This window comes from Epinephelus fuscoguttatus, linkage group LG19 (assembly GCF_011397635.1).
Source record: "Epinephelus fuscoguttatus linkage group LG19, E.fuscoguttatus.final_Chr_v1".
Lineage (NCBI taxonomy): Eukaryota > Metazoa > Chordata > Actinopteri > Perciformes > Serranidae > Epinephelus > Epinephelus fuscoguttatus.
The window spans coordinates 7,883,627-7,897,337 of record NC_064770.1 but is presented as its reverse complement, the minus strand read 5'-3'; the positions used below and the strand labels follow the sequence as shown (position 1 = coordinate 7,897,337).

General features: G+C 38.4%; 1 protein-coding gene across 1 annotated transcript in view; it reads left to right on the top strand.

The window, feature by feature from the left end:
- The window catches only part of rapgefl1 (Rap guanine nucleotide exchange factor (GEF)-like 1), a 56,897-nt gene that overhangs the window by 29,666 nt on the left and 13,520 nt on the right, over positions 1-13,711 (top strand). The window contains exons 4-12 of the mRNA XM_049561554.1: positions 2,767-2,989; positions 5,258-5,355; positions 5,961-6,073; positions 8,571-8,738; positions 8,941-9,038; positions 10,040-10,162; positions 10,809-10,987; positions 11,941-12,031; positions 13,057-13,107. Coding sequence (XP_049417511.1) covers positions 2,767-2,989; positions 5,258-5,355; positions 5,961-6,073; positions 8,571-8,738; positions 8,941-9,038; positions 10,040-10,162; positions 10,809-10,987; positions 11,941-12,031; positions 13,057-13,107 — 1,144 coding nt within the window. The remainder of the gene's footprint in view (positions 1-2,766; positions 2,990-5,257; positions 5,356-5,960; positions 6,074-8,570; positions 8,739-8,940; positions 9,039-10,039; positions 10,163-10,808; positions 10,988-11,940; positions 12,032-13,056; positions 13,108-13,711) is intronic.

The following is a 13,711-nucleotide window of genomic DNA, read 5'->3' as shown; positions in this document are numbered from 1 at the left end:
GATAAGGAACAATATTGTGAAGCCAATACAGCCTCCACACAATGGCATTTTTAATTTTGTGTGTGATTTGTCCTGGCTTCATATGAGTAGAGGAAAGCTCTGCCAGCCACTAGGCTAAATTACACAATGGAAAATGTCTCAGGCTTGTGCTTATAATATTAGCATGTTGTGTTTGTGGAGAAAACTTGTCTAGTATAAGACAGTTGTTTTGGTGAACCTTGAGTTATTATGGAGCTGAATTTTGTAGGGCTGTACCCGACTCAGAATTGTGTCAGTCAAATCAGATTCAGCAGTCAACGATTGTTTTTTTTTTCCATGTAAAGTTTTACAGTTTGAGTTTGGCTCAGTGGGACATTCAGTATAACAGCAGCATTCATGTAACATAGTAAACAATTTAGCTGCGCTGACACAGATCGTAAATGTGCAACAACATTTTTTGCCAACACCAGATATCAAACAGACGCCAGAGACTGTGTCATATTAAGTATCTGTGAGCTGTAAATTCACCATTTTTAAGCAGAGGAGAGAAGATAATGTTATCTAGTGGCCTTACGGTGGGAAGTTTCTCCTTCTCTTGGCCACTGCATCATATACGCGGCTGTCTGTACCGAAGATTAGCGTGAAAGTCAATAGCGCTCACTCTGCAGCAAAATCTGGGGACCAAAACATGTCCAGAATTACTTTTCACAGCAGAAATGAACTGAACTTGAAGTAGTCTCAGTTGACTAAGGGGTCTCCAACTGACGATTCGTATCTCTGACTTTAAAGGTCCTAGATTTAGGCTAATAGGCTAATTAATTCAATAAGTAATTAAAATAGGCTGATTTATTCAATGTTAAAAGTCATAGGCTTATGCTAATAATGTTAGCATGTTGTATATGTGGAGAAAACGTGTCCACCAAAAGACAAGTATTTTGTCTGTGAACCTTGGGAGTTGTTGTAAATACAGTTATTGTTACTGCTAAAACCTGTTTAATGTGTGTTTTAGGTGTATTTTAAATCAATCAGACTTCACAGCAATTCACAGAAACTCCACTGCCAACAAGTGTTTTGGAAGTGTAACTGTAGAGCGGCACAGACATGCCATGCACGAATGCTCACAATGGTGTAGGCCACTTGTGTAGGCTCTGCGTAGGGCCGATGCACAACTGTAAATCCACCTTTCGGCAGGGTCCAAAAGAAGTTACATCAGGCCAGTAATACAGTCAGTTGCTTGACTGGGCAGGGGCTCAAAAAAGTGAGCAAGCCAGTGACCTTAGGTCAGGTGGACCAGGTCGCTCCCAGTCTGGGTCAGACTGCGTCCACAGACAAACTCATACAGTGTGTGATATATAAAGATTCAGATCCATTTGCTGCTGGTTGTGCTCACAAAGATCTTTTTATTTATTTATAAAGATATTTTTATGGGCATTTTTTGCCTTTAATTGATAGGATAGTGAAGTGTGAAAGGGAGAGAGAGAGGGAGAGAGGGAGAGAGAGAGAGAGAGAGAGAGAGAGAGACATGCAGCAAAGGGCCACAGGCTGGAGTCGAACCCGTGCCGCTGCGGCAACAGCCTTGTACATGGGGCGCCTGCTGTACCACTAAGCCACCAACGCCCCACAAAGATCTTTTTAAACACGTTAATGTTTGTGACTGATGGTGGTGATGACCAATGACTTCACTTCAGTGTTGTCAAGAGACATACCTGTAAAAAATCAGCTTAAAGCTAAAGTTAGCTTGGTTTTACAAAGTTCACTCAGCTCCAGTTAATCGGTCGGCTCTACAGTCAAATACGCCTGTCCATCCAGGATCTCACAGAGTTCAGAGCTTTCTTCTGTTGCTGCACAGGAACAAGCTGATGGTGTCTGGTCGTTCATTTTGTAATAAGAACATGTGACAGTTGACATCCATGTTTATTTTGGTCAGTCATCAGGATTATGCTCATTCCTGAATGTAAAACACTGAAACAACTAATCGTTTGTCCAAGCATTATACTTTCTGCTTGCATTCTCCAAAGCATTATGGGAATTGTAGTTCCAAATCTCAGCACATGACTAGCTAAAGTAGTAACATTGTAACTATTTTTGACATTACAAATACTCCCATCAGCATGTTTGTATCATACAGCATTTTAGAAATGACTGAAAGACAGCAAAAAAATTAATATTGGCTCCCTCATCAGGCTGCTGTATGTACTGTCCATGTTCACACTGTGTGTGCAGAGACTGAGGCAGCTGTGTGTGTGTGTGTGTGTGTGTGTGTGTGTGTGTGTGTGTGTGTGTGTGTGTGTGTGTGTAGTGTGTGTAGTGTGTCTGCAGTGATATGTGGGTCATCATGGCGGCATCACTGACTCTCTGTAGGTACAGTTTCTCATCAGAGCTGCTGCTGCTCTGTGAGGCTGAAACATTAAACCATAAATTGGTCTAATTTGATTCATTTAGATAAATTTGATGTAAATGATTTGATTGCCATTTCACAATGAGTTTGTCAATTCAGTATTTCATTTCTATTTTCCTTTTTTCAGATACTTGACAGTTCGAAAGACATTAATTTATCTTTTTAATTTAATCTTCCTTCCTTTTTAATATCTTCAGTTTAACATGTAATTATGACCTGATTATCCAGGGTAATAGCATTTCAATAATAATCTATTTGTCATTTACTCTTATTTTCTCATTTTCTTCTTATTAATTTTAAATCTTGGTAAATTGACCTTCAATGTTCTTGTGACATAACGTAATGTTCAAAGCCAACTCCAGTTTTCACCTTAACCCAAACTCTCGCAGATTCAGTCTGGATACAGAGGGGAAGGAGGTAGAAGGTGGAAGGAGGGAGGCAGAGGGTGAGAGAAAAGATGGAGGAGATGGAGGAGAGATGGAGGGAGAGAGTGAGGGAGTGATGGATGGAGCAGAGAGAAAGCAGGCGGTGCTGAACGTGGCGTTTCGATATCTGGACACCTACAGAGAGCTGCTGCAGGAGGAAGGAGAGCGCAGCAATAGCTTCCCAAAGGTAAAAAATTATATATACAGAAATATGCAACGTAAGATGTGAATATACATCAATCGATTATTTCTATTTAGCACATAAAATAATTCTTAGACCTTGCCACAAGCTTCAGGAATTGCCCTCCTGAAATTTTAGCTCTCCTGTCTTCCTGTAATCCCTTTTTCCTCTTTTTTCTGCTCTTCTTACATGGTAGGCTGCTGCTTTATAATTGTCCGTGTTTTCAGACTGCAGCTGTAAGTTGCAGTGTGTTTGTTTATGGCATCCCAGATGGTGCTGGTAATTCCTGGTTTCTGGGTCTGGAATGATTTAACTGAAGTTTTGGGTATAGTTGCTTCTGTTACTGTAAATTAAGGGCCTGTACACATGCTCAGTTTTTTGCATCCTCAAATCCATTCTTTTTAATGTAAACACATGGAAGGAGCGAGAACAACGCCATCGCGGCATGTTTTTGAGGGCGCAATGGCTGCACCCTTAGATTAACAAAGTTCAGCATTTGAAACGGTGCATATCATGTGAGAAGGAACAATCAGTCACAGCTGGTATATATCTTTACTTTCTCTGTAAATATCAGTCTGTGGGAAATATGGAGAGGAAGCTGACTGTTTTGCAGGGCTCGCCAGAACTTTACATCAGTCCTAAATAATATTTTAGGGCTTAATACACACTTAAAACACAAGGCCTGGAATAAGATCAGCTCAGAACACAGGATTTCTGGTAAACAGGCTGTGATACAGTGCAGGTTATATTTGCCTAACAACTTCAGATATCACCTGCCTTCGAGCTCTTTAACAGGGTTCCTGCTGATCCTTAAAAAGTCTAAAATGAGGCCTGAAATGGTATTAAAGTGTCTTAAGTCAATCTTGGGGCATGGGATGTAGGATTTTCTTTTTTTTTGTCTGACGTTGCATTGTAAAATCTCAAAATAATTGGTAACATCTATATTCATAACATAAAATAACATATACACTATATATAGCATACCCACAAAAATATGAGCAAATAACTGGGGCTGTCAAATAATTAATTCTTGAAATGTCAATTACTTGCTGAATTTCAACAGTTAATCACGATTAATGACACATGTGCGTGCATGTAAGAAACTGTTCCATAATCTCAAGACTCAGTCCTCTGAGTCTGTTTATTTCAGTCCCAGTCCAGTTTTTATGTTGTTGTTTGTCTTTTTTTTAAAAAAAAAAATAATGTTAAAAGTGTGTTTTACCGTTGATCCCCACAAAACAAATCAGGAAATCAAAATAGCATCTGTATTCGCAGTTCAATGACATTATGAAATTACATTATTTACAATACATACATCTGGTACTCTCGGTAGTAGTGCTAGTCAGTCATCAGTCCGGTTTGCAGCGTCAGACTTAACTCTTTTAAGACTGACCATTGACCAACAGCAGCAGCGGCTCAGAGAGACACTAATATTTTTTTCTCTGCAGGTGCAAATTACTTTTCACTTGTCAACTGAACCGTCTGGGAGTTTTTTAAAGTGAAATGAGCCATTACAAAAGCACAGTGGTGACTTTTTTTCCATCAATGCGGCAGCATGAAGCAGAGAGCTGCTGTGTCATCATGACTTGGGTGCATCAAAAATAGCAGCACATTATAAATGCAATTTTAAAAAGAATAAAATTTGTTATGATCAGACCTTAATCGCTTTGCATTTAATGCATTAACCCTTACAGCCCTACAAATAACATAACACATACATACAGGAACAACATGGAACAATACAAAAAACACATATAACACACAGGCCTCTACATCATACACAGCATAACACATACAACATAAAACACACATTTGTTGTGTGCTCTCTCAGATCTTATGTCATGTTCCAGAAGTTGGAGTCATCATTGAGTGCCCGGGAATGATCAGTAAGCTGATACAGCTGTGTTAAAGTTTACAGGTCCCTACAGAAAGGAGCCTCAGTGGCACAAACCAGAAAGTGAAAGAAAAACAGCAGAATTTCCATTTAACTGTTTTTTAATCGCACGCACGTACACACACACAGACAGACACACACACACACACACACACACACACACACAAACTGATAATAATACACACAACACAGATGATAACACCTCTGCAGGGTGGGAACTATTATTTTTGGCACCAGGTTGCTGTAGGGTGTTCAGGGTTGCCATGGCAATGGAAGTGACTCATTTCAGCACACACCTTGGGAAGTTTGGGATGTTAATGCTAAATAAGATATCAGACTGTTTATAGTGTGTGTGTGTGTGTGTGTGTGTGTGTGTGTAGGAGCTGTACCTGTGTGCGGTTCAGGAGTTGAGTCGGTATCCTGAGCTGGTGGAGGATGTCCTCAAACTGCAGAGATGGACCGAGATCTTAAACTGCCCGTAAGACACATTACATTGTGCAATCACTGTTTACTTTATGATAAGTTACAGCACAAAACCTCTCTGTTTCCACTTTAACTTTGTGACATAATTACCACATATTTATTCTGTATTTTTATGTATTTATCACGTTAATCATGTATTTTTCATAGATATATCACATATTAATCTTACACTCATCACATACTTACCATGTGTTTATTACGTATCTATCACACGATAATCTGTATCACGTCATATAAGTATCATACTTGACACATTTCTTATTTATTGCATATTTACCATATATCTGTAATTTGTTTACCATTTATTTCTCAGGCATTTGTATTATATTTACTGTATATATTCTTTTCTGAACCTGTAAGCACTGTGTACATTAGTTATGTTAAAAACACAATGTTAAATGTATAATGACAGTTATAGATAATAGTAGCTATAATTGTTGTTTTTAACTTTGAATAATGATGATTATATCAAAGCTAATAACTGGTATTTAAACTACTAATGATAAATTTATTAATTCAAAACGTAAAAATTTATTGTAAGGAATCAAACAACCAATTAATCTGTCTTAACTCTTCGTGTGTGTGTGCTTGTGTGCTTAGTTCTGATGAGGAGAAGGAAAGCAGGAAGAAGCAGGTCCGTCCTTTGTTCAGACACTTCAGACGCATCGACGCCTGTCTGCAGCCCAGAGAGGCCTTCAGAGGCTCAGACGAGAGTACGACGCACACACACACACCTGCACACCTGCACACATACTACACTGTATTATCTGTAAACACATGCAGTTGAAATGCAAACACACCTGCAGTCTGTGGTCTGGGTATACAAATCACAAACTGACACTCACACAGTTTTCATCTGTACAATAAGTATCACAAAGCAAGATGTAGTTAAACACAAAGATTGAAAGGAGGTGGAAACTGTTAGCATTTCCATCTTAGAGTAACTCCAAGTCTGATTTACATGTTGTATCTTCTTAGCTGACAAACTAGTCACCAAACCATCCTGTAGTCAGCTTGGTTTAGACCTAGAAGCTAACTATAAGCTAACTAGACTAAGAAGCTAGTTACTAACTAGAACTAGAGGTAACTGTGAATGAATGGGACCTAGAAGCTAATTCAAAGCTAGAAGGATTCACAAGCTAACTCAATTTATAGTTTTCCTAAAACTATCTTTATCATATAGATAAATGTAATGACACTCAAAAGAAACATAAAATACATGGTCTTACATAATATAATACTAACTCTAAGCTAATAGAACCTAGAAGCTAAATCTAAATCAGCGGTTCTCAATCCTTTTTGGGGCCAGCACCCTTATCCATTATCCAGGTCCTTTACTGCACTCCATCAGTTAGAATGTGGGTGAATTGTCTTCCCTGAATATTAATGTTGATTACTATTCTGTGTTATATCATTAAAAAGCATGTTGTTGAAAGCCAAATAGCAGATTTGATTAAACTGCACAGCTGGAATATCGTTATTATGAGTTTCTCTGAGAGCAAAAAAGCTGTGTGAATAGAAATGATATTTATGAGTGTTGATCAAATGCAGTGGTTAGAAATTTGACATTCAGACTTAAATAAGGCCTCATAATTGTTCACCAACTGCAGCCAGTGAGAAAGCAGTAATTTGGCGCTGATGCCAAATAAAAAGCATTCTTATGAATTGCTTATGAAGAGCAGCTTCACAAGGAAAAGTCTGAGGCTACTGGAAGAAAAGCAGAAAGCTTTGTAGACTATCCTACACATATAAAGCAGTCAGTCTGAAGGTCCTCCCCCAGGAAATCCTGGACATCACAAACATTTCCTGCATTCTGATGAATTTTTATGTACCAAGTTATGGCAGAAATGTCTTTTTTTATTTAAAGGAAAAGACATAAATTCAGTAAATTCAGGCACCAAATTAGTGTGTATATGTGTATATATATATATATGTATATATATGTATATATGTATATATATATATATATATATATATATATATATATATATATATATAATGTTAGGAATGCACGATAATCTCGGTACGTCATTGGTATTGGCTAATGTTTTCTTTAAAACTATCAGAATTAATTTGCCCAATGAATAAATATAACATCCATTGAAAAGCATTGTATTTTATGTCTCCATCTGCTGGTAAAAAGTGGATATATCCATAATGGTATTGGTTATTGGTCAAATGAGTTGCTATATATCGGCCTATTGGTTATCAGCAAAAAATCCAATATTGTGCATCCCAAATATATATACCTCTGGACTTTAGCTCCTATATGTTTAAGAAGGATTTCTGCCCATGTTCAAAACTTGCTGCACATTCAAAACATATGATATGTCTGTGTTCTCTGACAAGTTGAGAATAAAGTTGTAATATTTTGAGAAAAAATAAAATGTTTTAGTCTGTCGTGCTTTATGTTACTGCTCTGCGCTCTAGTATCCACTTTAGACCGTATGATAGACACAGAGCCCTGTTTGGAACTGATTCTGAGTAAGACAAAGTTTAGGGATGTGGTTTTGCACTGCTCTTCATCAGAGATAGAAAAATGAAACTAGATCTGACAAAAAGCAAAGAGAGCTGGCAGTACAGTCAGCATCGGTCGAGTCCTCCTTTCTCTCTCTGTCTATAAATTACAGATGCTCACGTGTTTTAATATGCCACGCTCAGAAGTAGGATAGCTTTCCACTTTGATGGATCTCAAAAGAATTGACGGAGGAACGCCCGCAAAGCACAGGAACATGCCCTTCCATAGTAAACAGAAGCTGCTTTCAAGTACAATTTTAAGCAGGGAAACCTTCGTCAAAGAAACACTTCCGATGATGGTGGTGAAAGCAGGTCTAATGATAAAATTGTGTAGATGGGCATGTAGGACTAAACTGCTATTCAAGAGCAGATACACACAAATGCCTCATTTCAGGAAAATTGCTTCCAGCACCCCGACATTCTCTGAACGCCCACTGGGTGGCAGTACTGCCTCAATTGAGAAACACTAACCTAGAAGCCAAATCTAATTAAACAGGACCTAGAAGCTAACTCTAAATCATAGAAAATGGAGGCTAAATTTAAAGTAACAGGTCTGAACTGACGAAAAACTAACAGATTCTACTGTAGAAGCTAAAGCTATTAGGCTAGCATATTGGTTTGCACTTCAAGGTGCAGCACCACAACAGATGACTGGATGGTACTAAAATATCTCTATACTGTTTGTGGCTCCAGTCTTCTGCAGGGTATACACTCCCGATCACTCCTACGTCACCATCAGGAGTCGTCTGTCCTGTCGGGTTGGAGAGATTCTGGCTCTGGTCCGAGAGAAACTCCAGTACAGTGAAGACCAACCAGTTCTGCCTGGAAACCTCATACTGGTGGCCGTCACATCAGCTGGAGGTCAGGAGACTAACACTGACACCAATTATACCTTCAACTCGAAACATTTAAACATTGAGTTACTTTGTTTGAGTATTTCTGGTCTGTGTTTCATTTTATTTAAATACCATAAATTCATTTTAAAGTTTAGAATCAGTTTGGTCATGAAGCTGTCAAACATACAGTGTGTTTTAATGTTGATTCATGTGTGTTGTGTATTCAGAGAAGGCGGTGTTTCGTCCCAGTGATGAGGCCGTCTTCACCACACTGGGAGTCAACACTCACCTGTTTGCTTGTGAACCCTCTGAGCTCGAGTCACTGGTGAGGAACTGATTCATTTATTGATTAACTGGTTGATTGATTGACTGTAGAGTAAATGCAGCCAGCAAAATAAAAGAGAAATACATAATTTTTGGTTCAATTTTTCAATTTTTAAAGCTCACCACAAAAATGTAATTTTTATGGGTTTTTTTGTGTGTTTTGCTCATTGAATTAAATGATAAGATGAATGAATGATGTCAGGATGTAAATAACTTATAAAAAAGCATTAAGGTTTTCATAAAATGAACAACACCAAAATAAAATGATAAATTGTAAAAAAAAAAAAAAAAAAATCACTTGAATTGCAAAAGCACCAGACTGGTGGGGTTCTCCTAGGCCCACAAGAAGTGCACCAGGCTTTGAGGCCAATTTTCGTAGTAGCCAAACAGTGGAATTGTGTCCATTGTGTGATGCCATTGGGCCCCAAAACACTTTTTCCCATGGACTGATGAAGAGATGTCTATAAATGTTATTAGAGTGTCACAACCTCCACAAAATGACTTGTTTCATTATCAGAATTTGATCCATTCAGTCTGATAACATTTGCATAGTTCAGAAGAGCGGCACAATCCAATCATTTTATCCCCATTCAAGATAGCAGAGGGTTAAATTAGAAGTAGCCAACTCACCTGGTTTGCTCACTCTATGGGCCACACAGTGTGGAAGCAGTGCCAATATTCTGGGTCATTTTATATATGAGACACTTTTTTGGCTTCATGCTCCATTTAGCAACTTTGAAAGGAATGAACAGGGCTCCACCATTAATGCAGTATCTCTTTATATATCCATTATGTGTCCGTGCTGAGATGCATACAGACTGTACTGTTCTGTATTGCCCCCTGGAGGCATGGAGGGGTTATTGGTTCCCCAGGGAGCACCAGTAGAGTCTTTATGAAGTGACTGCGGGATCATATTTGTGTTTCTGGTGTTTCACACTTTGGTAGAAGCAAACGTTGCATTTGTATATTATAATCTGATGATGTCATTTCCTGCACGCTCAGCTTCCTCTGCCTGAGGAGATCCACTGGACACCCGGTGACAGCAAACTCCATGACATGTCAGCTGAGGAGGTAGCCAATCAGCTCGTGGTGTTTGACTGGGAGCTCTTCAGCTGTGTGCACGAGGTCAGTGAGATGGTTTCTGTCACTGTTAGTCATAATCTGGATTTCTTTTCTTGTCACTTAATACAACACTAGTATATAACATCCTCACATCAACTGAAATAATTGTTTTTATAAAGGATAAAATGGTTGTATGGTGCTCCATATGTGACTCAGTGTGATCAAATGTGACTCCTTACATAGCTTTACGCTCAACTCTGTAGTGATTCTGTCAATTCAGTCCACTCCTCCAAAGTAAGGCCAGCACGGAGGTTAAAGTGTTACAGCAGTTTGTTAGTTAGCTACACACAGAGTTTGCCTGATGTCAAACAGAGTTGTCAACTCAATAAGACTTCGTTTCAACTCGGTGGAGTGGGTGGGTTCAAGGCCTGGATGCAGGCAAACGTAGAGTGATACTGAATTTTTGAAAAGAATTGGGCATCATCATCATTGTATATGGTTATTATATTACGGCAAACAACTAATCAGATTTCTATTTGACTTAGTCATTATAGTTTATATTTCCTTACAGAAAAAGTGATGACAATTCAAATTTCAGGTCTAATGTGACACCTTAACAACAAAATAAAAATAATTAGTGAATGAAAGTAACTCTGACTTCAGGAGTTAAAGTTCTGTTTGTCTTCTTCTTTGTTGGTGTCTCCTGCAGGTGGAGTTTGTGTGCTATGTGTTTCATGGGGAGCAGTCCCGCTGGCGCCCCCTTAACCTGGAGCTGGTACTGCAGCGCTGCAGCGAGGTGCAGCACTGGGTCGCCACGGAGATCCTGCAGTGTCAGTCACTGCCAAAGAGGATCCAACTGCTCCGCAAATTCATCAAGATCGCAGCACTGTGAGTCCAGATAGTGACCTGGTATCTCAATTATAAAACAACGTGTAGGATCCAGACTAAAAATGTACATACAGACAAAAGCCAAAAGTGGTGTACCCCAAAAATAATCAACACTTTCTACAATCAGGCTTCCACCTCACCATCTGCATTGCCAATTTCCCATCTCTAAAATGTTTGTAAGCCTAAGATTCAATGTTTCTCTCAACAATTCTCTTTTTATTGACCACAATTTTTGCATGTGCCTCTTTCAGGCCTCATTTTGTGCATACGCAGTATTTATAAATGAGACCCCTGGCTCAGGGGGTCATTGATTACATTATATAGTATAATTTGCATCGTCTCATGTCATCACACACATCTCATCTCTTGTGTGAAACGATATGTTTCCAGTGACATGAACACAAGGAGATACTGGCAAGACTGTTTTTTGATTACTGCTAAATAACTGATGGTATTTATTAAACACTTTAATGTAACTGTTTTCTAGTTGGCAGGATTTTCCTTCTCTTCTCTGTTTTATGTAATTTTAAACTGAGCATACTTGGGTTTTTGACTGTTGGCTGGACCAACGGAGACATTTGAAAATGTCTCCTTTGACTCGTAGAAACTGTGGTGGACATTTTTCTCTATTTTTTGAATGTTTGGCTTTACAACATCTATTTATTTTCTGCCTGTGTATTGCTAAATGTTATATATTAGGCAGAAAAATAAAAGGTTGATCACAAAAAACGTTAGACAGAAATATGTCTCCCAAGGTCACAATGGTCATTAATCAAACTTCCACTCTAAATTTTCTTTAAAATCCGTCAGTGCTACTTCCTGTGAGACAACAGAGAACACTTTCAACAAGAAACATTAAAAGTCTCATCTTTCTGAATGATAAAAAGACTTTAAAAAGACAAAACCTTGTAGATTACCTGTCCTAATGGATGTGTTGTGTGTATGTGTTTCAGCTGTAAGCAGCAGCAAGACCTGCTGTCGTTCCTGGCTGTGGTTCTTGGTTTAGACAACCCAGCTGTCAGCAGACTACGACTCACCTGGGAGGTACAACACTCACCTGACACTGCTCTACCTTACCTGCATACAGCACAACACCTGCTGTGTTTGTCCACAGTAATATTGTGTCAAGAAATCATGGACTCACAAGGAAAGCATGAATTGAGGTGTTTCGTTGCAAATTTCAAGGTGCTAAAAAATCGGACTTCCTGTCGTTAACATGAAGGAAAATAATTCTGTACAAAAAGAGGGAATCATCCTTTGAGGAGCAGGAAGTAACTTTTATAAACATCTCATCACTATTTAACAGTGAACTAATCACTTATTAAAGGTTCGGTGTGTAAGATTTAGAGGGATTTAGTGGTATCTAGTGGTGAGGATTACAGATTGCAACCAGCTGAAACTTCTCCTAGTTAGAATTCCTTCAGTGTATATTGTTCTGGAGATTTTTAGTGGGAGCTGAATTATCTGCAGAGGTCTCCTGCTCTCCAAATGCAACAGACCTGGTAAATTAAACTGGTAAAACACTGAAATAAACAATTTCACTTTAAATAATCTGTTTTATGATTCTTGTTTATTCTTGTTGGCTCGTTACGGGGGGCTTCTAACTACGGTGGCCGATGCCAAAATGTAAATGGCCCTATCTGGAGCCACTGTTTGGTTTGTCTGTTCTGGGCTACTGTAGAAATATGGTGGTGCAACATGGCAGACTCTGTGAACGAGGACATAATTGGCTCCTTCTGAGGAAAAAAACCCCCTGAATGATTCTTCTTTTCAAGTGATTATACACCAAAGAAAACATACTTTTTATATTTAGTTTCTGCCAACATATCTACCTAAATCCTGCACACTGAACCTTTAAAGATTCTCTTTAAAATAAACATGAAAATCAAAATTGGTCAATCTCAGAGATGTAACCGTTCTTGCTGTTTTGGACACTCTTGTAACTGTGTATTTATTACAGTTTTGTTTTTGTTTTCATTGTAGATTTCTAGTATCTGTTTTTATATACAAGTCATTTCACACTCTGTGTGTGTGTGTGTGTGTGTGTGTGTGTGTGTGTGTGTGTTCAGGGTCTTCCAGGGAAGTTCAGGAAGCAGTTTCAGCAGTTTGAGAGCATTGCGGTGAGTAAAATATATAATGATGACATCATCATCTTCATCACTGAGCTGTGTAAATTGAAGCTAATGGGATGAGAAGTTTTAAAGGTCAAAAGTCAAATACCGACAAACACCAGACTTGTGTCAAAAAACATTTTTTCTGAAAAATAATTGATTCTGCTGATGAATTTGTGAAAATGAGAAAACTATGAATATGAATATTGATTTATTTAATCCAGTGGTGGAATGTAACTTAGTACATTTACTGAAGTATTGTACTTGAGTATAAATTCCAGGTGCTTGTACTTTACTCAAGTATTTCCATTTTATGCAACTTTACACTTCGGCTCCACGACATCTGAGAGAGAAATATGTCTCTTTCTACTGCACTACATTTGTCTGACAGCTTTAGTTACTTTTCAGATTACTGTTTTTCATCCCCTTCCTGTCCAGTGAAAAACACATATCTCCAGATGAGTTGATGTTGAATGTTTGTGATAAATGTTCATGAGGTCTCATGTGCTGAGAGAATTCTCCTACAGTGTATTTCTTAAGCAATCTTTCTGACGCCATGAAAGTTGACTTTTTAGAGATTCATGGTTCATTACAAACATGATCTTATAGAATA